The 23,005-nt window shown below is 51.3% G+C and overlaps 2 protein-coding genes and 1 long non-coding RNA gene across 6 annotated transcripts in view; 1 reads left to right on the top strand and 2 right to left on the bottom strand.

The window, feature by feature from the left end:
* Positions 1-1,010: 1,010 nt before the first annotated feature.
* Bdkrb1 (bradykinin receptor B1) lies at positions 1,011-3,900 on the bottom strand. The gene is made up of 2 exons (XM_050154794.1): positions 3,773-3,900; positions 1,011-2,374 (listed from the first exon to the last, which is right to left on the bottom strand). Exons 1-2 carry the CDS (start codon positions 3,865-3,867, stop codon positions 1,294-1,296), a joined length of 1,176 nt encoding a protein of 391 aa, XP_050010751.1. The 5' UTR covers positions 3,868-3,900; the 3' UTR covers positions 1,011-1,293.
* A 499-nt stretch (positions 3,901-4,399) lies between these two features.
* LOC126509116 (uncharacterized) lies at positions 4,400-11,279 on the top strand. Of its 4 annotated transcripts, none has more exons than XR_007594050.1 (3): positions 4,400-4,542; positions 7,852-7,986; positions 9,918-11,279. It is a non-coding gene; the product is annotated as an uncharacterized lncRNA (long non-coding RNA). The 4 variants fall into 4 exon arrangements; XR_007594052.1 differs by having other exon boundaries at positions 7,852-8,074; XR_007594051.1 differs by having other exon boundaries at positions 7,852-10,061; positions 10,236-11,279.
* Positions 11,280-13,079: 1,800 nt separating this feature from the next.
* The window catches only part of Bdkrb2 (bradykinin receptor B2), a 31,714-nt gene continuing 21,788 nt past the window's right edge, over positions 13,080-23,005 (bottom strand). The window contains exons 2-3 of the mRNA XM_050154793.1: positions 18,506-18,612; positions 13,080-15,443 (exon numbers count right to left, since the gene is read on the bottom strand). Coding sequence (XP_050010750.1) covers positions 14,330-15,443; positions 18,506-18,579 — 1,188 coding nt within the window. The 5' untranslated portion in view covers positions 18,580-18,612 and the 3' untranslated portion in view covers positions 13,080-14,329. The remainder of the gene's footprint in view (positions 15,444-18,505; positions 18,613-23,005) is intronic.

The raw sequence follows: 23,005 nt of genomic DNA, 5'->3' as shown, positions 1-23,005 counted from the left end.
GGATTTCCTAATCCCTGCTCTGGATTAGCTGGCTTCTTCTTTCTGGCCCTTTCCCTATTTTGCTTGGACAACTGCTAGTTTGTTTTTTTTTGTTTTGTTTTGTTTTGTTTTGTTTTGTTTTGTTTTGTTTTTCGAGACAGGGTTTCTCTGTGGTTTTGGAGCCTGTCCTGGAACTAGCTCTGTAGACCAGGCTGGTCTCAGACTCACAGAGATCCGCCTGCCTCTGCCTCCCGAGTGCTGGGATTAAAGGCATGTGCCACCACCGCCCGGCCAACTGCTAGTTTTTTAAAAGCCAGGCTATGTGTCCCATAATACTCTACCTGTGCCAGCCAGTGGCCACTGTCCTGTGTTCTCAGACCCACCCTGTCACCTGGATAGGCAGTTCTTCTGTCCTGTGACGCTCTCTTGTGTGTCATCTAGAGTTCTCTGGGAGGGTCCCTCCTGGATCCTTGAAGCCAAGGAGAGATCGATGAAGGCTCCAGCATTCAGCAATGTTCACGTGATCTCTAGGCAACGGCCTGTGCCTTCCCACTGCAAGGGCTGGGTGAGCACCCAACCCTTCCTGTCTGTTTCCACAGCCCCCAGAGTCCACCCTGCACGGACCTGTGGTGAGGAAAGGACCCTTCCTTCCCTGGAGCTGCTGGATCTGTAGCCTGTGGAGCTTCCCATTCGGACTTAGGGTTATTTAGACCTCTGCAAGCTCCTGTGTGTAGGGTCTGCAGCTACTCCACCCCTGCTTTCCTCAGAGTCAGCCCTGGAAGGCCTGGGTGAGTGGGAGTGTCAAGAGGGACCCTTGCTGGGTGCTTCTCTAAGTTTTCTGTGGTTGCTATGGCAGTAATCACAAACTTGGCAAATGAGAACACAACTTTATTCTCTCACAGTTTTCTTCTTTCACAGTCGTGGGGGGGGGCAGGGTTAAAGTCGGCAGGTTGGCGGGGCGCTGCTTTCTAGAGGTTGCAGAGAGAACATGTGTCTGTATTCTTTCTTCTCCATCCTTTAAGGGCGTTCACAGCCCCTTCCTCATCACTCTGACCTCTGCTTCAGTCTGCACATAGTCCAGCCCTCTGAAGTCTCTGCTTAAAAGGAACCCCGTGATTATTTTGTTCCCCCTGCCCCAAATACTTCAGGATCAGCTTCATCTCCAGATCCTTAGCTTAATCATATCTGCAAGGTCCCTGCTACCCTGTTAGTAGCATTCCCCGGGCATCTTTGTAGGCCACGGTGGGTCAGCCGACAATATGGTCTGTATGGTATCAGAGGTCTAGAAGCTAGGCTTCGTGGCTGGCTGCTGTTTCAGTTCTGCCAGAACAGCTGAAAGAGTTCTTTCCTATTGGGGGATATGGACACGAGGCTTCCAGGGCTGCATCTCTTATAATGCTTCCAGACCCTGGTCTTTAAAAGCCGGCCCACAAAGACATAAATCAGTGGGTTCAGGCAGCTGTTGATGAAAGCAAAGAAGTTGGCCAGCTGCAGGCCCAGGTCCGTGAATTCCTTCCAGGAGCAGTCCTGGACTACCTTCACCTGGACCAGGAAATCCAGGAAGGCAAAGAAGTGGTAGGGAGCCCAGCAGACCAGGAAGGAGACCACCAGAGTGAAGATCAGCCCCGTCGTCTTGCTGCCCTTGGGACCCCCACACCTCGTTCTGCTGGCCTCCTTCTGCCCTCTCAGGGATGCCAGGATGTGATAGTTGAAGAAGATGATGGCACTCAATGGGAGGAAGAAACCCAAAATGTTCAACTCCACCATCCTTGCAAAATGCCAGGCGTCGTGGGGGAAAAGCAGGATGCAGGCAGAGATGTTCAAGTCGGGGACAACTCTGACGGAACGTAGTAGGAACGTGGGGATGCTCAAGAGGCCCCCTGCTACCCAGATGAGCAGACAGGTGGTTCGGGCTTGCCGCCGCCGCCGGGACCCTCGGCTGGTCATGGGATATACCAGGGACCGGTAGCGGTCCTGACTGATGGCCACCACCAGAAAGATACTGATGAACAGATGGGCCTTGATGATCCCGTTGACCACCCGACAGAGTTCAGTGCCAAAGGGCCAGTTGAAACGGTTCCAGATGTTCTCTGCCCAGAAGGGTAGGCCCAGGACGAACACCAGATCAGAAGCTGCCAAGTTAGCCAGGTAGATTTCGGCGACGGTCAAGCGGTGTTGTCTCCGCCGATGCCGAGGCATGAGGAAGAAGGACAGTACTGAAAGGTTCCCCAGAAGGCCAAAGAAACAGATGGTGATGACAAATCCTGGCAGCACCCTGTACAGCAGGTCCCAGGCTTCTGGAGCATCCTTGCAGGAGGTGATGTTGGGAGACGCCTGCTGGCTTTGGTTAGTGGGCTGCAGCTCCAATAAGGCCTGGGACGCCATCCACAGTGACCTGAAACCGACAGAGTAAAGAGTGCAGGAGATCACACCCAGCCTGTGGTCTGCTCCAGACAATAAAGTTTTATTGGCACACAGCCCATACGCACTGCACTGCTTATGTAACTGCACCTTTGACTACTTTCTTGCTATGGTAGCAGAGGAGAGTGGTGCAGCCCAGGCTGTCTGGTCTGCAAAACTGACAGTATTTATTGTTTGTTTCTGTAGAGGAGGAGAGGACTGGCCTAGTCTAAAAGAGGAAACAGTAGAGGCTGGAGGAAAGGCCCATTGACTAAAAACACGGTACTGGCTGGTTTGTCTGTCAACTTGACACAAGCTAGAGTCAAGAGGAAGGAGCCTCAGTTGAGGAAATACCGCCATGAGATCCAGCTGTAGGGCATTTTCTCAATTAGTGATCAATGCGGGAGGGCCCAGTCATGGTGGGTGGTGCCATCCTTGGAATGGTGGTCCTGGGCTCTATAAGAAAGCAGGAGGAGCAAGTCTGTAAGCAGCATCCCTCCTTGGCCCCTGTGTCAGCTCCTGCCTCAGTTTCCTGCCCCGTTGGAGTTTCTGTTCTGACTTCCTTCAGTGATGGACTATGCTGTGGAAATATAAGCCAAATAAACCCTTTCCTCCCCAGCTTGCTTATTGGTCAAGGTGTTTTGTCGCAGCAGTAGAAACCCTAAGACAAGCACTGACTGCTGCTCTTCCAGAGGACCGGAGTTTGAGTCCCAGCAATCCTATGGCAGCTCATAACCATCTGTAACTCCAGACCTAGAGGATCCGACATCCTTTTCCATTCTCGACAGGCACTGCATGCATGTGCTGGACATACATACATGCAGGCAAAACTCCCAATCAGAAAATCAAAATAAAGGCAAAAAAAAAAAACCTTTTAAGAAGAGGGGACAAGGTATGGTTGCGCACGCCTTTAATCCGAGCATTCCACTAGCAGAGACAGAATCTTGGAGGGTTCAAGGCCAGCTTGGGCTACATATTGAGCTCCAGAACAGCCAGGGCTGCACAGAGAGACCTGTCTCAACACGCACGCGCGCACACACACACACACACACACACACACACACACAATTAAACCCCAAACCAGAAGCTGAGTATTGTGGCTCACACCTGCAAACCCAGAATTGGAGAGCCCGAAGCAGTATTGGGCTACATAGAGAGACCCTGTCTCAAAACCACAAAAAGCTTTCCCTTCAAACCAGAAACAAACCCAAACATAGGATACAAATCCCAGACATAGGATACCAATTCTGTTTAAAATGAACGCTTGTAGCCTGTCTGTTCGACTATCACATATGTAGACGAGGGCTTGTTTTGTTTATTGTCTTTTGCTAAGAGTCATGGTCTATGATTGCATTTAACGGTCCTAAAAGGAAAACAAATGACTATGACTTACCCTGACAGAAAACGGAAAAGCTCGCAGCTTCGACTGGGTTTTTGATGGTGATGGCTGTCTTGGGAGGTCTCTGTACTGGTCAGCTCTCTGGACATACGCTGGTCTTAAATGAAACCACCTCTGTTCTCATGATGTCACAGGGGATTACCCAAAAAGTGAGTCTCAAGCCAGCGGAGGCTATGGGCTGGAGGGAGGTGTGACATCGCATTTCTCTCGGCACTTAGGGTTAGTAGGAGGTCCTTCAACAACCTGGCACTTTCTTCGCTGACATTTGATTTTGCCTAACAACTGTGTGTTGCCAAATAGGTCCCACAGACACCCAAAGCTCCCCCCTGTCGGTATATTGAGTGATGGCTTCCCCATTGGCTCCAGGAGGTCTGGGATTTGGCTACACTAGGACATCCTCTCTTGAATATGAGTAGTGAAAGACACATAGCCAAGAATGCATCAGTGTGGGCCTCGTTGTACAAACAGTGAGCTCAGGAAAAAGTTTGACTCACGCAGGGCTTGGAGTTGAGTAAGACCAGTCAAGCTTTTCCTAATCCTGGCTGGCGGCTCTGGGTTTGGTTTTGGTGTGAGCTGGCGTCCACGAAGTCCAGCTACCCGAGGCCTGACATTCAGAGAGGCAGGAATTCCTGGTGTGTTTTGAGAGCTGGGCACCAGGCTCCTCCAGCCCCTGGCCTCTCTTCTCTCTTCATTCCCCTGGCTGTCTCGCTCTGCCTTCCTGCTGGAAACTGCCCAGGTTTGTGGCTGGAACTCTGTTTCTAGAGGTGAGTCCCGCTCATTCAGATAAAGATGCTCCTGCTGTCTCTGGCATCTCGCCTCTCTCCCTCTTTTATTATTATTTTTTTTCTTTCTGCTTCCATGATTTCACGACCCCTAGCAACATTTCCAGATGTTTTCTTTTGGTGCTAGGGGCTGTGAAATCTTGGAAACACAAAGGAAAAGATAAAAGAGGGAGCATTAGAATCTGTGAGAAGTTCACTGCCTCCCCCTCTGGCCACACCTCTCCCCAGAGGTGGGGCATTGGGAGACAGTTGGATTTCTGCGGGTGCTTTGTATTCTCCTAGGACTGGCTAGACAGAAGAAAGCACAAGCAGTGGGATTTTCTATTTGGCAGTGTAGCCAGGCCTTGCTAACTAGCGCTGGCTCTCCCTTGATTCCCTAGAATCTTGACTGGACCGTGGCTGAGAAGTATCTGTCCTGAGGTCATGTCTCCCTGCCCAGCACTGACCTGCTCTCAGCAGAGCCCTTGACTAGTTCTGATGGGAGGAGGGAGGGCCTTATCTCAGCTCCTCTGCCCACAGGAATGAGAGCAGCCAAGGACAGAAGGTCAGGTTGGGGTGGGACCATACCCACAACAACTGTGGAGGCTGATGAAGCAGGGCTTTGGGGAATGAGTCTGAGGTATCTGGTTCAGGCCCTGGACCACTCTGGGTAGGATGGAAAGTTTTTGAAAATAGGTTTATTCTCACTGAGGTGGAAAGCTGGCTTAGGGTCAAAAGAGCAGGGGATCCTTTTGTCTTTGGGGTAATATATGGTGGGAGAGGAATACCAAATAGGCATAAGAAATGAATGGACCCTCCAAGAGGGTCTTCTGGCCTTTTTTGAGTGGGCTCCATCTGTAACTCCCACACGTGTAGTCAGGGCTGGCTCATCCCCACTGACTGGTTGAGTTCTCTTTGTTGTTGAGTTAGTCCTCTGGGTGAAAAATGTGGAGAAGTCAGAATCTAGAGGAGAACCTGACCAGTTGATGAACAGAGATAGGCCCTTGGGCTAGCTGGGCATCGCTGCTGTTTAAGACACAGAGCCTGGGCCATTCACGAAGACACTTCCCAGAATGTCAGTCTTGACATCTGAGATGCAGGAGGCCAATTCTCAGTTCTCTAGTTGCTGCTCTCCTTACTGTCCCTGCCTAGTGGATTCTCCATCACTTGGTACAACAGACAGGCACCACAGGAGCTCTTCCACCCCACCACACAGTGTCACTACCCCCATCCAATGAGAAGGTGATGGAGAGAAAAACAAACAAACCACCCACAGTGGGGTGGGCTCCTTTTGAAGTGAGAGGCCCTGTCCTCCTCAGAGCCCAGCTCTCACCTTTGTTCAGGGTTGGTGGTTGTGGTGGTTTGAAAGAAACTATGCCAAAGGGAGTGGCACTATTAGGAGGTGTGGCTTTGTTGGAGGAAGGGTGCCACTGTAGAGGTGGGCTTTGAGGTCTCCCTTGTTCAAGCTACATCCAGTGAGACAGTTCATTTCTTGTTGCCTGTGGATCAAGATGTAGGACTCTAGCTTCTCTCCAGCATCCTGTCTGCAAGCTTGCTGCCAGGATTCTCGCCATGATGATAATGGACTCTGAACCTGGAAGCCAGCCCCAATGAATGTCAGGGAAGTAGGTATGAGACCTAGAATCACTTTCCCAGGACCTCATGCCTCGCTCTGGGAGGCCAAGCAGGGCAGTTGGATTTGTTTTCCATGCTGTCTGCCCGAGCCGGGATCCTCGGTTGCCATCAGAACTGCAGGCCGTGCCCCAGGGAGGCAGCTGAGTGGGAGCTCCCAGCAGAGGTGACTTCAGTTTCCTCGTTCTGCTGTTGCACATGACTGTGGTCCTGTCAGCTCAGGGGGAGTCGTGGCTGTCCTCTACCGTCTTAGTTAGGGTTACTATTACTATAATGAAACACCATGAACAAAAGCAAGTTGGGGAGGAAAGGGTTTATTCAGCTTACATTCCCATATATCTGTTCATCATCAAAGGAAGCCAGGAACAGTGCAGGAATCTGGAGGTGGGAGCTGATGCAGAGGCCTTGGTGTGTGTGTGTGTGTGTGTGTGTGTGTGTGTGTGTGTGTGCGTGTGCGCGCTGCTTACTGGCTTGTTCCTCATGGCCTACTCAGTTTGCCTTCTTATAGAACTCAGGACCACCAGCCCAAGGATGGCACCACCCACCATGGGCTGAGCCCTCCTCCTCTATCAATCACCAATTAAGAAAATGCCTTACAGGCTCGCCTACAACTCAATCTTATGAAGGTATTTTCTCATTGAGGCTCCCTCCTCTCAGATGACTTTAGCTTGTGTCAAGTTGACACAAAACCATCCAGCATGTCCTAGAAGAACAAATGTCCCACTGGGGAGGCCACATGGACGGCACTGTGGAAAGGCAGCACCCCTAGGAGGCTCAGAACCCCACTTCTCTTGTGTGTTAGCATTGTCTGTAAAATAACAGCATTTCCCTAGGGGCTTGGTGGCTGCATGAGCCGCAAGTTGGGAGGTGGAGCGTTCATCTTCTCTTTAACCTGGTTGAAGACACCTGCCCTTGGGGTGGGGGAAGGAAAGAAGCTGGGTAGAACAGGTTCTGGATTTGCAGAGGTGGGTATACAAACCCAGTGGGACCGGACCTATGCTCCTGGATCTGGGAGCCTGGCTTGGCCTCTGACACTCTATGTGACCTTGGGAAAGGCTCCAGTCTCTTCTGCTTGGTAAAATCTGCAAACCTCAATAGGCCAGGCTGTGCTATTCTTTTTCAGGATGCTTTCCTTCCTGCTGGAGAGGAGGTGTTGGGACTGTGGCTGCTGGAAGTCCCGAGGGGACTCTTCCTTGCTTCTTCAGGTCCTTGTGGCTATGGCCACCCTGCTCTCTCAGGCTCCTGGCATGTCATTCTAGTATGTGTCACCTCCTTCTCTTTGACCCTGGGCCCTCCTTTCTTTCTGCTCCAGTATAACCTCACTTTAACCCCTTCTGCCAAGACGCTGTTCTCAATAGGCCCATACTGTGGCCTTCATTCCACACGGACATGTGCATTCCTGGGAGATGCACTGTGATCCCCCTGTGACAGTGACCTCACCCCCTTGTCACAACACCCGGCTCCTTACAGTTCTAGATGAGAAAACACAAACAGAGGAGCTAATGCACCTAACCCAACTTCCTCCAGCCATGAAGTGGTGAGCCGAGGTGTGACCCAGGAGCCTGGCTCCCGGCTGCACAGCTTTTGTCTTGCTGACACCATCTGGACTCTCCCCCTGTTTGGAGTCACAACCTCTCCTGGAGATGTTCTTGCTTAGAGAATTAATTTTCCATATTACAGACAGAGAAACTGAGATCAAAGTCAGGGGAGGGAAGAGTGAAGCGGCTATCTCAGCTCACACGGGGACTGCTCCTACAACTGTCGCATCTCGGTGGGAAGCAGATGAGAGAAGCCAGACACCATCGGTACTCACACGTGAGTGTGCCGGTATGAAATGTTGGAGAGAGGCAGGAGAGACAGAGATGAGTGGCTACCAGAAGCTGTGGGAGGAAAGGAATCAGAGGTGACAGCTAATGGGTCTGGGATCTCACTCTGGGATGATGCGGATATTCTGGAATTAAATCATGGTGATGGTTGTGCAATTCTGTAAAGAACTAAAAGCTGAAATGGGGGAAGTGCGGGCATACGGATTACATCCCAACACAATTTATATGAGTGCATCAGCGTCATCTCACTAAACACATCATGAGTTGAAAACAGTAGGAACGAACAGTTAGTGCTGCACTGGTGCTGCCCAATGTCTCAGCCAGGTGGCACGGCTCTCTAGTGTGCTTCCCCCGCCCCCCCCGACTGTGACTCTGGAGCTGACCCCGGGCATGGTGTCTCTGCCCAGTGCAGAGAGAGACTTAAATTTATCACCAGCCTGGGAAAAGTTTTTGATGGGACAGTGGAAGCCCAGTGCATTCATAAGGTTGAAAATGTCTAGGAGGAACAATTGTACTCATGAGGGCCCCAAGACAGTTTGTGTACTCTGGTGAGAGCAGTCCAGACCCTGGTGCAGAAGCAATTCGTGGGAGAAGCTCCCTGGAGGTCATTTCTGTGGTACTTTGTAGTTCTTGTTGGTTAAGTTCTGTACACCTCAGAGTCTTTGGGGCTCACTAATATGCTCCTTAAGAACTGAGGATCCCCTAAGTTCCTGATCTTTCTGACTTCCATGGAGAGGGGTGAGGTCTGGTGTGGCGAGGATAAAGCCCTTAGTTCTTAGCTCTGTGTCAAACACTCCATGGGCCTGCTTGGCCTAGGCCTGGACTCAGCCAAAACCCACAGACTTAAGCTCTCAGCCATTGTTATTGCCAACTCTGACCACTGTTGCTCATCCCTGGCCCTCCACATCCTCCCTGGACCCGGATGAGGGATCAGGGCTGTGTGAGGCTTGGCAAGTGAGGTCAGAGACTGGGTAGCAAAGAGGCGTGCACTGCCGAGTTCTATGAAGCAGAGCCTTCACATCTGAACTATGAAGCCTGGGCTTTTTTGGCTTCCTACATCAGTGAGCCATTATCTGCTAGCCATTATCATGAGCTAGCGTGAGTTCCTATGGCACGTAGGCAATATCTTTTTTTCACTCGCCCCTGACTGCCCTGGCCAGGGAAGATAGGTGCAGAATTGACTGATTTCCTGAGGCCGACCAGGAACTCTCCGCACGGATCTTCCCGGAGTCAAGAGAGGGGCCTATGTAGTGGGAGAAGAGTAGACAGTGCCACATCTAGTTCTGACTGCTGAGATTGTGGTTCCAGTCCCTGGCTTCTCTAGGATCATACACTTATTGTGCTCTGCACAGTGGTTTGTCATGCCTACATGTTTATCCTCTGGGGCAGGAGTCTCCCTCGGGCACTTCAGAGGCAGGGTACAGAGTGTGGACTGTAGGCTGATAAAAGGAATGTCACCTGAGAAGTGGAATGTCTCAATGTCTCCTGATATCTGCCCGGACATTTGAGTCCTGTGTAGCCGGAGGGTAGAGAATGAGCAGGATAGAATAGACGGAGCCAGCAGGACAGACAGGGGCCAGATTATCAAGGGTCTTGCAAGCCATTTATGTGAACATGTAGCTTTATCCTACGAGGGGTGGGGCATATAAAAGGTTACCTTGTGGAGAGTAGCATCATCACCATCCCCACCATAACCACCAACCTCTGTAACCGCGTCATCACCAGCCATCATCCCTGCCACTACCACCATCATCGCCACCATCGCCACCATTATGAACACCGTCACTGCCGTTATTACCATCACAGATGACATATGTTCTGTCAAGAATGTACCAGGCTCTGTTCTAAACACTCTCCCACATGAGCCCTGTTGGCAGTTCTCTGACTTGATTGATGCTGTTGCTCATTCCAATTTCAAAGCTGCCATAACATGGATGAACATCAAACGGGAGCCCAGGGCAGAACCAGAATCGACTCCACATCTCCCTGACTCTGAAACCTGAGCCCCCGAGAACTGATCCTACGAATGAAGAATGAGAATTAGGGAGATGGCTGATGTCAGAGGTGAGAAGCAGTAAGGCATGATGATTGGTCCCAGAAAGACTCAGGAGACACAAGGGGGCAGAACCGGAAAGGAATGCTTATCTATTCGGGGATGAAGAAAGTGGGGTGCAGTGAACACCGAGCCCTAGGTTTCTGGAATGAACAGACTGGGCAGCACTGTTTGTGGACTCACAGGATGAAGTTTTGGTGGATGAACGAGTGGATGAAGGAAGACATGGAGAGTGGAGGTGGACCTGAATGGAATGTACGGAGATCCCCATCTCATACACAAGCAGCGGCTTTCATGTTGATACCATGTGGGATGCTCTTGATTTGAGGTAAGGGTCAAATGTAAGTATTTCATGGAAATGGATGATTGGACTTGGCCATCCCTGGCACTCTATACTATGACATCGAAAAGGGGTTCGGTAACGAGCTGTCTGTGGAGGAAACAGCATGGAGGAAAACACCAAAACAACATTTTCTGAAAAATTATAATACGATTTGTTTAATATATTTAAATGTGCATATTTCAATGCATATTAATAAGTGTACAAATTGTGTGTTGTGAGTCATGCTTCCCCCACTCCTAACTCATAAGGGACACACTTGGAGACCACTGATCTTCTCCACGACAGAAGCCTCAGGAAGAGACTGTGCTCCGCATCTCCTGAGACTTTCAACTGCCGGAGTCAGGATCCCAGGTCAGGGCTCAGGGCTTCAGGAAGTGTGACACAGTCAAACGCTATGCAGAACTCATCTGTTTATTCCAGTGCGCAGAAGAGGTGAGTGTTTACGCGGAGCCTCCCTTCTCATCGGGAGCCCCATCACTTCCTCTGCACACGCTCTCACAGGACACGACTTCTCACCAGGCTGTCCACACAAGCATACAGGGGGCTTTCCTCCAGCAGAGACCCAGGTGGAGACCCTTCAGCCACCCCGAGGAGGCCAGGCTGTGTTCCTGGAGCCCACAGCCCACCAACGTCTCTTCTGAGGACTGGGCCCTGCTTATCATTTATAGTATGTTATAGTATGGCCATGGCTGGGTTCCATTCTAGCACAGAATCCTAGCATCCGCTTCTTACATCACCTGTTTTCCTTTCCTGGCTACAAGTGTTAAGTTTACTGGGGGGCAAGGGGAGGGGTGGAAAAGGGATTGCCCCAGGTCTTCTCTGTCGGGGTTCAAGGTGTTTTGTTGTTGTTGTGTTGTTTTTGCCAAGTAAAGCGCTCCCTTTGTAAGCATTGCAGCCAGCGTGGGTTTCTTTTGCTGGCCCCTTTCTTCCACACCCCTGACTCCAACCTAGCCAGAAACACCACTGAACTCTGTTCGCTTCCCGAGTCTCCAGTTCCTGGGCTATTGAGTAGCCAGGTCCTAAGTGGCTTAGTGTTGGGGACTGTGTGGTCAGTTCCGCATATCTCCCCGGGAACTTGGAGTACTGTTAGTCACAGGGGCCAGTCTGTAACGCCATTGTTATAGTTTGAGTCTGAAATTCCTCCCGCTCCTCCGCTCATGTTTTGAGATTTTATTCCCTATATGGGGAAGCTATGAAACCTTTAGGGAATCAGATCTAGTTGGTGCAAGTCACCCACTAGGGTCAAGCCATTGAAGGTCATATCCTGCCCCTGGTCTCGCTTGTGTCTGTTTACTGGTCCCTCCGATGTAAGACGCCTCTGTTGCATGCCCTAGTAACCATACCATCCCTACTACAGTGGACGGAAACCTTTTTGACACTGTGAGGTGAAGCAAACCTTTTCTCTTTCATAAGCTGCTTCTGACAGATAATTTGTCACAGCCACGAGAAAAGTCACTGATATATATGTGTGGAAAAATAAACTCCTGTGGAAGATTCTGGAACTAGGAGTATGGAGTCTGACAACTGAGCCCACACATGGCTCTTGGAGTAGGTTCTCACGGGGAATCCAGTGACCCTGAAGCTGTCTGGGGCAGTTCTCCCATCTCCAGTAGAAGACTTGTTCAAGGAGCAGGTGTGTTGTCCTCGCCCCAGGGGGTGTTTCTCAAGTCAGAGTTTCCAGGTAGCTCAGGCCGCCCCTGCCATCACTCATGAGGCAATCTGTGGCCATGTAGGGAGTTGGGCCTGGAATCATCGCCCTGGGATTAGTGACCTAGGGTAGGTCAGCTGCCTTTACGTACGTAGCTTCCACTACTTTGTGAGCCACTCTTAACCCACTGATTGGCACCCCTTGTCCACTGAAACAGGGATCCTGTGAGGCAGGACCGCCCTGGACAGTTACTGATTGCAGCCAGGCTGTGTACTGTGGATTCCCTGGGCTGATCCCGCGAGAATTCTTTTTCTTTGTCTCCTAGCAACACAAACTCTTGCAGTCTCCCGCCATCTCTGTGTGCCAAATGCTTTTGAGAGACCCAGAACTAGAAAATCTCTGATCCGCAGCCCCCACACAGACCTCGAATGGCTAGGCTCCAAGCCCCAACCCAGAGAAAGAAACACAACCTAAAAACAGGACGAGAGCCAAGGGAAGAGACATTTTGTCCCCAAACCTAGAGCCGGAAAAAAAAACCCCTAAATCCTGAAACTAGGACCAAAAGAATGCACTAGGTTCCTAGATTTAGGGCATATCAAAGATATTTACCTTGGCCCCAAGATTAGGTTTAAAAAGGTAGAAAGAACCAGAGAAAGAAACACAGCTTGGACCCAAGAGCGGAGCCATTTCTGCCCCTTACTCAAAACCAGCCAATCCCTGGGCAGGGAAAACGGATCAATCAGAGCCTCAGGCAGTTACTGGCAGTTTGGGAAGTTCCCTTAGTCCTGGAAAGCACCCCCTACAATATTGGGAGGGCAGCCAATCCCAAGCCTGGAAGTCTGGAATGCCCCCTTCAAGCCACTAGGGGGCAGCCAATCCCAAGCCCCGAGGCTTGGAATTCCCAGAGCCTCTGTCCCTATATAAACTCCATTTTTTTTTTCTGCTGCTCCGGGTTTCTCTCTCTCTCTCTCTCTTTTTTAATTTATTAAAGATTTCTGTCTCTTCCCCACCTCCGCCTCCCCTTTCCCTCCCCCTCCCCCAATCAAGTCCCCCTCCCTCGTCAGCCCAAAGAGCAATCAGGGTTCTCTGCCCTGTGGGAAGTCCAAGGACCACCCTCCTCCATCCAGGTCTCGTAAGGTGAGCATCCAAACTGGCTCCGGGTCTCTTCTACACTGTTGCTGTCGATACTGCTGTTGTTGTTGCTGCTTCGGATGGATGGAGGGAACCGAGTTAACTCATGAATAAAGACTCCTTGTTTTTACATCGGAGGTGGTCTTGTGGTGGTGATTTGGGTTCTGGAATTCGGGCAGGCATAACACTTTATTGTGTGTGCATTGGGGTGGGTCACTAACTAGGAGGGAAAGGTAGGAGGGAGGGCCTCCTACACCTGCAGGCATAGCCTGTGTTTTCCAACACTGATTATTCCCCATTGGGTAGTTCCTGAGCCGCGGTGACTGTCTCTGTGCCAAGCATCTTCACGTGATGTGTGTTCTGATCCCACACAGTCACATGACACCCGCCATTTGCCAAAGCACAAGACCCTCTCACATTCTAGCAGAAGAAGCAGAGGCCAGGGCCAGGCCACTGTGTTGTCCACCGGCTCACTTAGACCCTGTGCTTTCTGCTCCTTTCACAGTTCCTTGAGTTTATACACCATCAGCTGCCTCCTGGGGACTGCAAGTCCTGGCATCCTACTTACATCAGGGCTCCCTTTAGACGGATGTCACTGTGACTCTCTTATCTCTTGCCCACAGTGTCTAATGCTGTGTATTCAGCAAGTGCTCCATAAACACTTTGGGGGGTTCTTTCTTACTGTCTACCTTCCCCATGGTGAGAGGAGTGATAGAACCCCAATCTCTGGGTCCTTACTTGGGACTCCTCGGAGTTTGACCTCCAGAAAACCAGGAAATGATCAAACTGTGAAACCTAGAAGCAAGCCAGCCGGGCCTCCTGTGAGTGTAGCCATAGGATGAACCTGGCAGCAGTTTCCCTGAAGATCTGTCCTTCCCCGAGCCACCGTGGGAAGGAAGTGATGTCACTTCCAACCCTACCCCAGGATCCCTCCACTCACGGGGCCTCAGAGTGCCAGTCAGTCAGAATCATCCCACTGTGCTCCAGGGGATCCATTCTTCACAGCACGCTCAGGCCATGAGACGGGTCTGGAATCACCCGCCTGTTTCCCTGGGGCTGCTAGGATGCTTCAGGCTCCTTCCCGCACCCAGGCTGAGTAGTCCAGGATCCACCAGTCTTCACACGTCTTCGAGGTAGTCCTTCCTGGTGGCCTCTGTTCACTGTCTGTTGTTCCCTGACCAATCCTGCAGCTTGTGGATCTGGCGTTCCACTGAGATAGAAGTCTTCAGAGTCCCCAGGGAGTTCTCCATCTGGATGGATTCTCCCATGCAGCCCCCCTTCCGGCACATCGCTTGGTACACCTCCCGGGACTTCTTCCGGAAGCGCTTGCCCACAATCACGTACACCAGAGGGTTGAGGCAGCTGTTGCTGTAGGCCATGTAGGAACTGATCTGTGTAATGACGTCCACGGCCTGCCGGACCCAGCATCCAGACAGCACGTTGAGACGACTCAGTGTGTCCAGGAAGGTGCTGATCTGGAAGGGAAGCCAGCATATCACAAAGAGCCCCAGGACAACCAGCACGAGCACAGTGGCCTTCCTTTCTGTTTGGATCTCCTTGAACTTCTTCATCTCGTTGTTCCTCAACACCTGCATGATCTTCACCGTGCAGAAGGTGATGATGGTTAGGGGCAGCAGGAAGCCCACCAGGTTCAACAGCCCATTGGTGAATACCTCCCAGTAGGGGGACGGGTAGTCGATGGCGCAGGCAGTGACGTTGAAGCCCTCTTCGTTGTACTTCATCAGGGTCCTGAACATCAGCATGGGTGAGCTCAGAAGCAGCGTACAGCCCCAGATCACCAGGCTGTAGATTTTGGCCCAGCGCACCCCGCGCATCCGGCCCACGGACATGGTCTTCACTAGTGCCAGGTAGCGGTCAATACTCACAAGCATCAGGAAGCAGATGCTGCTATAGAGGTTCATGTAGATCAATGTGTTTACCACGCGGCACAGCACCTCTCCAAACAGCCAGTCGAAGTTATTGGCGATGGTGATGGCCCAGAAGGGCAATCCACAGGCCAGAATGAGATCCGCAGCTGCCAGGTTGCCCAGGTAGATCTCTGCGACGGTGCAGTTGTTCTTGTGCAGGCAGAACACACTGAGGACAAAGATGTTCTCCAGTGCAGCCAGCAGGAAGAGGACCCAGAGGAAGGGGGCCTGGATGGCATTGAGCCAGCTCAGCCACTCCACGTCTGGGCAGTCGCTATTCTCTGGAAGGCTCTTGTTAACAGCAGACTCAAGGACATGCGTGGTGATGTTGAAAATATCAATGCTGAAAGAAAGGGAGAAAGAGACAGTTGCACCCTCAGGCCACAGGGGGAAGGGGAGAGGGATAAGGCAGGGAGGAGAGAGTAGAAGGGGAAGAAAAGGGAAAGGGTAGGGGTCGGGGGAAGGGGAAGGGAAAGGGAGGAGTACAGAAGATGAGGGGGACCAAAATGTCCATCTGCTCGGCTAGTAGCTCCCCAGGGCAGTGAGGATATGGGAGGTGGCAAGACTCCAGTCCCTTTGTGGACAGTACTAGGGGACACTTGTGAGAGCCCTTTGAGAGGCCCTCTGCTCATAGGACCAAAGGGACATGGCATGTTTTGGGCTGAGCTCTGTAAGAATCCTTCCTTGCTCACACTAGCAGTCGTGAGTGCCGTCCATGATGGGCGGATGTGCACACTGCCTTCTCCCACCTCTTGCCTCAGGGTCTGTCACCCCTCAGCCTCCCAGAGCTGGCCAGGAAGGAGTAATGAATCAGATTAGAACAGGGATGTCCTCCTCAGTGGCCCCAGGACCACAACCACTTCCCAGGACAACCCGTGCCTTCTGGCACTGCCCACGGGCAGGAAAGCATGAAGGTCAGCAGAGGTTGCATGGGAAGAGAGAAAGTGAGATTTTGGACTTGGACTCAAATCTTGGCTCTTTTATCAGTTAACTCTGTGACCTTAGACCTTTATTTAATGTCCCTAACCAGTAAAATGGGAATAATAAAATATACTTCTTCGGATTGTTAAGTAGAGATCTCAAAAGTCCCAAGCACTGTGGTTCACCGATGATTTATTTCTGTCAACCTATTAAAATGGAAATCAGTGTCAACTAGGACTACCATTTGTAGGCCCTTGGTAACCCCTCGACCACATTAACCCCTGGGCTCTTCTTTCACTCTTAGGTGACATTGGCACCCTACAAGGCAAGCCCCTTCTCAGAAGTGTTTAGAGTGAGAGAATTTATCTCTGTGTTTAGCAAAGAGGCACTCGGCTTGGACAAATGTTAGTTAGCTTCCAGTCCTAGCTGTGTGTCCTTGGGCGTATGGCTTGACTTCTCTGGGCTTCCATTTCTGCTTTCCTCTGACCAATGCACTATCGTCTTCCTGACTGGCCTTGTGTGCTGGCTGCAAGGTTCAAATCAAAGAGCGATTGTGAAGATGCATTAAAAAGCCCAAAGCACACTCAGGAGGCAAATGTGATAGGCATGTCCCCTATGGTTTGGGTGCTAGGCGAGGCCCATGGCTGGGCAAGTGAAAGGGGGCACCAGGCAGTATATCTGGGAATGTCTGTTCAACATCCTGGGATTTCCCAGGAAGAACCCCTGAGTGTCTTCTTCTGGACTGGGGCCACCATAGAGCCAGGCTGAGACCTGTGACTCATGGGTGATAAAGTTTGGAGCCTGAGGTGCCTGGAGTCCCTGTAGCTCCCATGGGGATAAAGAGTCCAGTGGTCATCTGTGTGATGAGTATTGGCTAAGTGGTGATTTCAGGAGGGCTCAGCCTCAGCATTCCACCTTCCTCACCAGCACCATCACCACCGCCATTATCACAATCACCATGACTTCCATCACCAGCATCTGGAGTCCTGGAGCTGGTCCCAGAGGAGTTTAAAAGTCCTGAGGATGGGGGAGTGCAAAGCAGCCAAGGCTAGATCAGTGACCCATCTCATCCGTTTGGGGTTATGGGGTTAAAGTTTGGAGGGTGATCCCAGACAGAAAAGGGGTTGTGTGGCCGATGTTAGAGATGCGTGTGAACAAGGGTCTCCGCTGTTGCCCCGAGGCTGTCATGGAGGGGCCAATGGGGAAGACGTATGGAAGGCTCTGGAAAGATGCTTTGCTACAAAAAATGCTCTGATATGGCTCCCTCTGGGAGGTGGAGTCTCATTCTTTTCCCCATGGATGTGGCTGGACTTAATGACTAGCTGCTGACCTCCAAGGGTAGTAATGGCGTGTGAGCTCCAAGGTGAGGTCATCAACTACATCGCCCCACCTTCCTTCCTGGCCTTCCAGAGTGCTGGCCGTGGGAAGCCAGACACTTAGGGCACGGACACTTGGAAGCACCTTGCGAGTGGAGTTGCCAACCCCAGTGCAGCCTGTGTATGCCGTTTCTGCTCCCATGGCTCAGCCTCTTCCAGCTGAGCCCAGGCATCACAGAGAGAGGCTGCCACCCACAGGCTGTCCTGCATTCTGACCTATGGAATGGGCAGCTTCTTTGGGAATCTTCCGGGTGTCCTCATTCCAGCCCTGAGCCCTATTTCTGTGGACGTGGAGGGCCCAAGTTCTTAGCAGCAGCTTGGGGGAGCTGTTCACCCACTAGAGATTCAAACATACCATCTCAGCCATTCAGTATTCAGGCTGTGGGCCAGCACTCGGAGGAAACCGGGGACTGTCAGGAGCTGCCTGGTCAGAGAGTATTGCGAACTGTTGGGACATTCTTAGTGTACCGCTGGTGTGGACATCTCTGCAGCATCTGCCATAGGATGGGCAGGCTTGGGCCCTCTGCTGTTCTGCCCATACTGGTCCATCAAGATGGAGACCTGTCTCCTGGCTGTGCTCTGGCTCAGTTTCCCCAAAGCTTCCTTTAGTGTCCTGTCTTCCAGCAGACATCAATTCCACAATGACCCTGTCTTCCCAACTTGGGCTTCTCTGATTTGTTGGATACTGATGCCAAAGTTTGAATTTTTTTTTAATTTTTTGGACAGGGAACAACAGCTCTGGCTGTCCTGGAACTCGCTTTGTAGAACAGGCTGGTCTCAAACTCTCAGAGAGTCACCTGCCGATGCCTTACAAGTGCTGGGATGAAAGGTGTATGCCTCCTCCTCCTGGACACAGTTTGGTTCTTTTACCTTTTTTTTTTTTTTTTTGGACAGCTCACCTGCAGTGATGTGCCCTTGTGCCCTCCCCTAGTCCCACAAATACCCACTCCTGCTTCTCCTGACAAGTCCATGGGGATGAAGATTGAAGCTTTGATCTTCAGGTCAAACATGAAGCATCCCTTCTACCACCATCCAGGCCAGGATGCAGCCCTCCCGCCACCCAGAGTCCTAGAGCACCTGACAGTCAGGCGAAGGTCCCTTGACTCACCCCAAAGAGGCTGTGGTGTACATGGGGTCCTCATGCATAGAGAGGGGCATGGGCCGCTTCCAAGGAGGGTACATTTGTATTTAGGATGCAGAGAGGTGAGGTTCTTCCTGGGGAGCAGAGAAGACATCATTAGTCGTGATGACCAAAACACACATTTCTGGGCTGGAGAAATGGCTCGAGTGGTAAAGAACGTGGCTGCTCTGCCAGACCTGGGTTAAGTTCCCAGCCCCTACATGGGAGTTCACAACCATCTGTAACTCCAGTTCCAGGGGATCTTGATGTGGGAGTGTCATATCAATCTGTTGATTTCATTGGTTAAGCAATAAAGAAACTCCTTGGCCCTGATAGGTTAAAACATAGGTGGGAGGAATAAACAGAATAGGATGCTGGGAGGAAGAGGAAGTGAGCTCAGACCCGACAGCTCTGCTCTCTGGAGCAGAGACGCCATGCTCAGCTCTCCCGGGTAGTCTCAACAGCTCTGCTCTCTGGAGCAGAGACGCCAGGCTCTGCTCTCCCAGGCAGCTCCGACCCAGGATGGATGTAGGCTAGAATCTTCCCGGTAAGCGCACCTTGGGGTGCTTACACACATTATTAGAAATGGGCTAGTCCAGGTGCAAGAATTAGCCTAGAAGAGGCTAGATAGAAATTGGCCAAGCAGTGCTTAAATGAATACAGTTTGTGTGTTGTTATTTCGGGGCATAAGCTAGCAGGCAGCCGGGGTGCTGGGGAATCAGCCCCACCGCCGCTCCTATTTCAACAGGATCTCACATCCTCTTTTGGCTTTCAAGACATCAGACACACAAGTGCTACATAGATGCACACATAAAAAAAACCAATTAATTAGAAGGAAAAAAATTACATCATCCATGAGGATGCAAGGTGGAGTCTCGGGCCTTTTCTGGACATACAAGTGCTAAGGCCACCCTGAATGGTGAGTGCAGCTGCAGTGTCTACATTCAGGAAGCTTCCAGGCTGTGAAGACATGGGAGATGCTACTCAACTGGTCACAAAGACTTGCCGACTAGCATCAAATGCAAAGACAATGGTTTGACTGTGTCCCCGGATGTAGAGAGACTGTGCATTCATTTCCCGGCCACCCAGGCCTGAATAATCACACAAAAACTCTATCAATTACAATATGTCTTGGCCAATGGCTCAGGTGTATTTCTAGCTAGCTCTTGCATCGTAAATTAACCCATTTCTATTGATTTGCATATTGCTACAAGGCTGTTAGATTCTCTCCTTCAGGAGCTACATGGCATCTTCCTGACTCCACCTACTCTCTCTCTCTCTCTCTCTCTCTCTCTCTCTCTCTCTCTCTCTTTCTCTGTTTGGATTTCCTACCTGGCTTTATTCTGCCATGCCATAGGCCAAAAGTAGCTTCTTTATTAACCAATGGTAATAAAACATATTTACAACATACAGCAGGGAATCCCACCTCACCCAGAGGTCTCATGTAAGGAGCTTGGTGCCTATTAAAGATGGCATTGCCCCTTCAGTCTGAACTGTCCCCACAAGTTTGTTCTAAGCACTTGGTCCAAAGAGATGGAGCTTTTTTGGTATGCCATGAAACTGTTGGGGGTGGGGATTGTCTGGTAGAGATGGGTCACTAGGGGCGGGCCTCTTGAAGGTCACGAGAACCCCTGGTTCTGAGTCACCCTCTGCTTCCTGTCTCTGACAGTGTGAGGAGACTTGTCATGTGCTCTCACTGCCAGCCTTCCCTGCCATTGTAGACTGAACCTCACTCGGAGACTGTGAGTCCAAACAGAACTTCCCTGCCATTGTAGAGTGAACCCCACTCAGAGGCTGTGAGTCCAAACAGAACTTTCCTTCACTCAGTACCGTTTCTGTCAGATATTTTATCCTGTCAGGCCTTCACACTTGGTCCAGGACAGTCCTGCCTGGGAGGTGTGTAGGAAGCTGGGGTGCATGCATTTATTTGGGTGCTTGCATGTGTATGGGTGTACCTCAGATATGTCCCACTCAACGGTTAGACACTCCTAACCAAGAAGATTCTGGACACAGCATAGTCATCTAGTTTCAGAAGCCAGTTGTCTCCCAGGTTCAGAAGCCAATCTCCCAGTTCGGCAATGGCATGCAGGACCAACGTAGACCGTTGCAGGGGACGGGGGAGAGTATCGTAAGGCACCCAGATGATGCTGGAAGAGTCTTACTGGAAACTTCTAAAGCCAAGGCCAGGATTAGAAACTCACAAGAACTAAGTCTGCTTCTCCAAGAAGTGGAGATTGGGAAAGAGAAGAAATACCCCATAGCCAGCCTTTCAGAGAGACCCTACCAGGCCTCTAGAGGCAACATCCAACTGTCTGAGGCTATGTCTGAACTAGTTTTAAGGCTATGTTAAGCATTATTGAGGGGTCTGTTAGTTGCAGGTTGGCTGTCCAGGAGAAGGTCAGAGAGGCCTCTTCTGTCTGGGGGCTGGAGATGCTGCGGCCATGTGAAGTTCATCGGGATAGTGACATTACTAGGAGATGTTGGGGCCTTGGACTCAGTGGCCCTGGAGACAAGTTCAGTGCCCTCGGTGACTTTGCCTTAAGTATCTGGGCAATGTGACCCAGACAGCCTCTGTTTTTAAGATAAAAGCAAAGTGTGTCTCCTCTCTTAGCCCCACATGTGGCCACCAGGTGCTTTACTGCCCAGGGGACTTAGCAACTGAAGTGTTCTGTATATCTGGATGCTCCCGGGAGGGCACTCCAGTGTGGGTTCCACTGGATCCTACTCCAGACAACCTCCCGTTTTCTACTGCCGTGGGCCTAGCAGCCCCCTTAGGACCACTCCTTGGGCTCTGCCATCTGGCCTCCCTGTGGGTCTGGCCAGGGGTACAATCAGGGGATGGAGGGAGTGAAGATGGTGCACTGGTGCTCCAGCTCCTTACTCTGGAGGCTCTAGGGTTCAGAGTCCCCACCTTTCACCCACAGCACCACTGTCTGAGGGGAGGAGGACAGGGAGTGTGGGTCATGCAAGCCTAAGGCAGCCAGGTATCGTCCCCCAACCTGAGCCTACATGCTCTCTACACCTCTGCGTATGGACTCTTTGGTCAACTTCTCATGTTACCCATCCTGAATGTACCTTCTCAATCCTCCTGGGGTTTGGGGCACAGTTTGGGACAGCGAGTTCAGGTACAAGGAGAATGTTTACAAAAGAACCAGGTTGGGAAGTCTGTGCTCATGACAGTGGTGTGATGTGCTCTGTGTGTGGTGTGTGTGTGTGTGTGTGTGTGTGTGTGTGTGTGATGTGTACATGCGGGGGAGCAGGAGGCAGGCCCTGCCTGCTCCCAGATGTTGGTTGACTCCTACAGATGCTGGGGGCAGGGGTTTCCAACATTCCAGTTCTCTTGCACACTCAGTGTGGGCAGTGTCTTCTGGAGGCAGCCCAGACAAAGGAGGTGGAAGAAGAAAATCTTTTCGTCTGCTTGCTGCAGTCAGTCTCGTTGGCCAGTTTGTCTATTCTGTTGCTGCGGCGTGCTGTCACCGATGGCACTGCCCAGCTTTTGTGGGTGTCTGTCATGGACTGAAGAGCCGAGGTTCCCTGGGAATCCTCCAGGACTCTAGCCCCAGACTGGGACAGCTGGGGAAGTGGCCTTGTAGACCGAGGAGCCGATTCTCCAGAATGAAGACAGCCATTGTTGGACTACCAGACCATATTATGTGTAAGCAAACGAATAGATGCTTTTTATATATACGTTCACTCTATCAGTTCTGTTCTTCTAGAGAATCCTGACCAACACAGACAGAAATCCTTCATGGGGCTGGTATTTTTCTCAGCTGTATCATGGAAGTTTGCCCCAGAGCCCCTCCCTTCAATCACTGTGACGGAGGGATGAGTCAGTGCCAGGCATGTGCCAGCTTTCGGCCGGTGGTCTGCCTTCTTAGTACCACCAGGGGGAGCCCTGCTTCAGTCGCGCGCTTGCGTGTGTGTGTGTGTGTGTGTGTGTGTGTGTTTGTGTGTGTGTGTCTGTGTGTGTGTATTCAGGGTGTGTGTGAGAGTGTGTGTATTCAGTATGTGTGTGTGAGCGTGTTTGTATTCAGTGTGTGTGTACATGTGTGTATTCAGGGTGTGTGTGTGTGTGTGTGTGTGTGTGTGTGTATTTAGGGCAGGGCCCTTCCACCTTGCTCTCCTGCTCACAACTCAGGTTTTTGGCCCTGATTTTATACCACAATGGACACTGATTTCACAGGTTCGGAAGGAGACACCTAGCCTGTTGATCTCGGGGAACCTTTGAGACTGTGTTCTGTCTGTGTTCCGTGGGGCATATATACTTCAGCATCTCAACAAAAACTGTGTGTGCACAGGTGTGTGCATCACTGTCTGTGTGCAAACTGCACCTGTGTGACCCCTCCATCTGTTTATCCTCAGGGAAGGTGTCTGCCTCGTTGCTCTTCCCACTGTCTGCCTGCCATGTCGACCTCTTAAACATCAGCAGCCAGTAAGATCACTCCCCCCCCCCCCCCCCCCCCCCCCCCCCCCCCCCCCCCCCCCCCC

This window comes from Alexandromys fortis, unplaced genomic scaffold (assembly GCF_014885135.2).
Source record: "Alexandromys fortis isolate MF-2015 unplaced genomic scaffold, M_Fortis_MF-2015_v1.1 scaffold_91, whole genome shotgun sequence".
NCBI lineage: Eukaryota > Metazoa > Chordata > Mammalia > Rodentia > Cricetidae > Alexandromys > Alexandromys fortis.
The sequence above is the reverse complement of the archived record's forward strand: the minus strand, read 5'-3'. Positions and strand labels throughout refer to the sequence as shown.